We start from the raw sequence: 3,127 nt of genomic DNA, 5'->3' as shown, positions 1-3,127 counted from the left end.
GCTGTCTCTGCTGTGATTGTTCTTTGCTATTGCAGAGCCAGTTTCCCCCGAACCAAGAAAAAGGAAGGGCCCATTAGTGGCATTCAGATTTCCTGATGTAATTTCCCTCAACTTCTTCTGCATACACAGCTGGGTATATCAAGTGCCTGGTTAGGTTTCCAATCAAAACAGGCCACAGAGCTGAATGAAGAAATTCAACCAGCCTTGAGATTAATCTGGGGTACATGTGAAAATATTTAGGCTCCATACCCACTGGAACAGACCAATTGGCAGTAGAGGACTACAGAAGGAATTGCTTTCCTTCCTCATCTATCTATTCACAGTGTTGTACGCTGTGTTCTGTTTAATACACTTACAAGCTGAATTCTCAACAGCTGCAGAGGCTGTATTTCCTTCATGAGAAAACATAAGGAGAAAAATCTTGGTTTTCGATTGCCTTGATAAACTTCTTGGTTTTGAATGCTCTCTTTCCTTTTTGCCAAAACCAGATTCACGTTACAGAATTATTTTAGGGGAACTTCTGCCCTTTCTGAAATTATTTATTGCACCAATAGAAAGAAGGTCTCTTGTCTTGCTCTGATGATGGGGCTGTCTAAACTGGAAGAAAAATTTGAGTGGAAGAAAGAATACAGTTCTGAGAAGCTGCCATTCATATGTGAAAGTGATCTTAAATTGGATTTGATTTAGTAACACCACATAGTCAAACAATGCATTTAAACAGAGGCTTCCTGAGGACTTCCATGAGAATGCTCTATCTCTTAGGAGATGGGATACATTCCAGTTAGTCTGGGTTTTTTGTGCAATAAAATCTCTTTAGCTCGGATTGTTTATATGTATCATGGTAAAAGATAAAAAAAAATCCCACAACAGTCTTACTCTTCCCAATATTTAAAAAATGCTTAAACCTGAACTTTGTCCAGTAGATGAATTTTGAGTGAGTTCAGTTACAATTAACTAAACATCAAGCTACTATAACAAAGCTCTTGGGTAGACGGAAGATGTTCTGTGAGCTGTCAGCATGATACAGTTTACCAGCTCAAGTGCCACAATGAGTACTCTGGACTGACAAAGGTACAATATACCAGAGAAGTTTTACAGATAAGGGAATGTGAATTATAGTCTATGCACAGCCCAGTAGATGAAGAATGACAGTTTGTTTACAACCACTGATGGCCTCCAAGACCTGCAGATAATGTGCTGCAGCCTGATTCTTTTTTCTGGTTTTGAAGCTTAAAGCATAAACACAGCAGACCTCCTCCCTACCTTATATCATGTTTCCCTGCACCCAGTGGACTAATTTTTGAACTTTGACAAACCAGTGGTATTTGTATCAGTAATTTGGTCAAAGGTTCACCAGCAGGCATTGACAGATGAGAGGTTCAGCTCACATAAATTGACCCTCATGCATTTCCCCACCAAAGTAAGTCAGTGAGAACCTAGTCTGGGAGAGTATGGTGAGCTAGTTTAAGGCAACTCTTGGTGCTCAAGCAACAGCAATGGAAGGTCTTGGACCTAGACCAATTTCAGGTTAACACACCATTGCAAACTAGATACTTAGCTGTAGTATAACCCAGTGATATAAATCCTGTTTAGTCAATGGTGTTACAATACTATCTATGGTTGTAACTCCAGAGGTTGTTTTAGCTTTGAGTTGGAACATTTCTGACACAGTAAATCTTGTCTAAAATATTTGGCATAAAGTGGTGAAATGTCATTGTACACTTACACAACTGAAGTGTGACAATACAGTTGAATTTGAAAGTCAACCGCACACCATTGCAATTTAGTATGATCAGTCCTCTTCAGGAAAACATGAAAAAAGAGGTTCTTACCTCATCCAGTACCTCCAAGGTTGCTAAATCATCTACCTCTTCTTGGTTTGAAACTAGTGCCTTACTGTAGTTCCCTTTCTTTGTGTGAATACGTTCAAATCTAGAAAAGAAGAGATACAACCTCCTGACGTAAGGAAACACAGAGCAGATCTTGCATCTGCAACCATCTTGAAGGCAAAAACATTCTAGCTTTCCATTGTTCTAAATTTAAACATACAAATGTTTGAAAAGCAGTACAGAAATCAACTTCTTGGTACAGCACACCAGTACATGACAGTTCAAAAGCTGTGATTTCATCCCAGAACTGCTACCATGAAGAACTTTGTCACTCTATAGATCCCTGCTTAGATCACACCCCCACATCAGCTATAAGACAGGAGCTTGGCAATACAAGTAAAAAAAAAAAAGAACATATTTATAAAGCATGTAAGACTGAAACTCTGGCACCAACGTGCAAAAAGATCCTGCTAACAGTTATGTATAGGAAAAAAACAGGGGTGTATGATGAAATAGAACAGCACAGATGATGCAGACAAAACACTCAGGACAGAAACATTTCTAACTTAGTAATGACAGTGGTCTGAAGTCTGGCTGAGATGATCACACTATAAAGCAAAGTGCTACAGAACCACTGGGATAAGTGAAATACTTGACTAAATTTTCTTGGACTTTCTAGGAGAAAAAGTCATACATGAGAAGGCAATAAAACTTCAAATATCTTTCTAACGAGGGTTAAACTTCAATTTTAACTTTAAATTTGTCTTAGATTTCTTTTCTCCTTCAGTCAAACCATAAATCCAACTTTATGCAGCCTTACTTTAACTAGCAAGAAAATTCCCATAGACTAGGATCATTCTTTATCCAAGAGTAAAGGCATTGCTAAATAGAGCAAATGCAGCAGAGAATGCAAGGTTTACAATTCATATTAGTTATACTTGTTTTATGAGATGAGGGAAAATAAGGGAAAGCGAAACTGGATAAGTAACAGCAGAGTTCACAAACTAAATCAAGCTCAGATATGTAATAAGGCACAAGCACAGGAAAACTAATAAGTAAATCCGATCTCCTGATATGACCTCACTTCCTTTGATGCCACTGGTGGAAAGGCACCTCTCAAACACAAGGAACATTTACCTTGGTAAACTGAGACAGGCAGGAAACTGTTGTGTGAAGCACTCACTCTTTATCTTGATCCCAGACAAGACCAGGGAAATTCTTTATTTAATTTTGATATTTGGATATATGGCATAGATAAAAGCAGACAGGTGTTTTCTACACAGGCAAGAATTTTGATA

At 38.2% G+C, this 3,127-nt stretch overlaps 1 protein-coding gene across 1 annotated transcript in view; it reads right to left on the bottom strand.

Annotated features, from left to right (window-relative positions):
* Positions 1-3,127, bottom strand: part of MYO3A (myosin IIIA) — a 116,322-nt gene that overhangs the window by 53,243 nt on the left and 59,952 nt on the right. The window contains exon 10 of the mRNA XM_031059326.1: positions 1,833-1,932. Within this exon, the coding sequence (XP_030915186.1) occupies positions 1,833-1,932 (100 nt within the window). The remainder of the gene's footprint in view (positions 1-1,832; positions 1,933-3,127) is intronic.

This window comes from Geospiza fortis, unplaced genomic scaffold, assembly GCF_000277835.1.
Source record: "Geospiza fortis unplaced genomic scaffold, GeoFor_1.0 scaffold75, whole genome shotgun sequence".
Lineage (NCBI taxonomy): Eukaryota > Metazoa > Chordata > Aves > Passeriformes > Thraupidae > Geospiza > Geospiza fortis.
The sequence above is the reverse complement of the archived record's forward strand: the minus strand, read 5'-3'. Positions and strand labels throughout refer to the sequence as shown.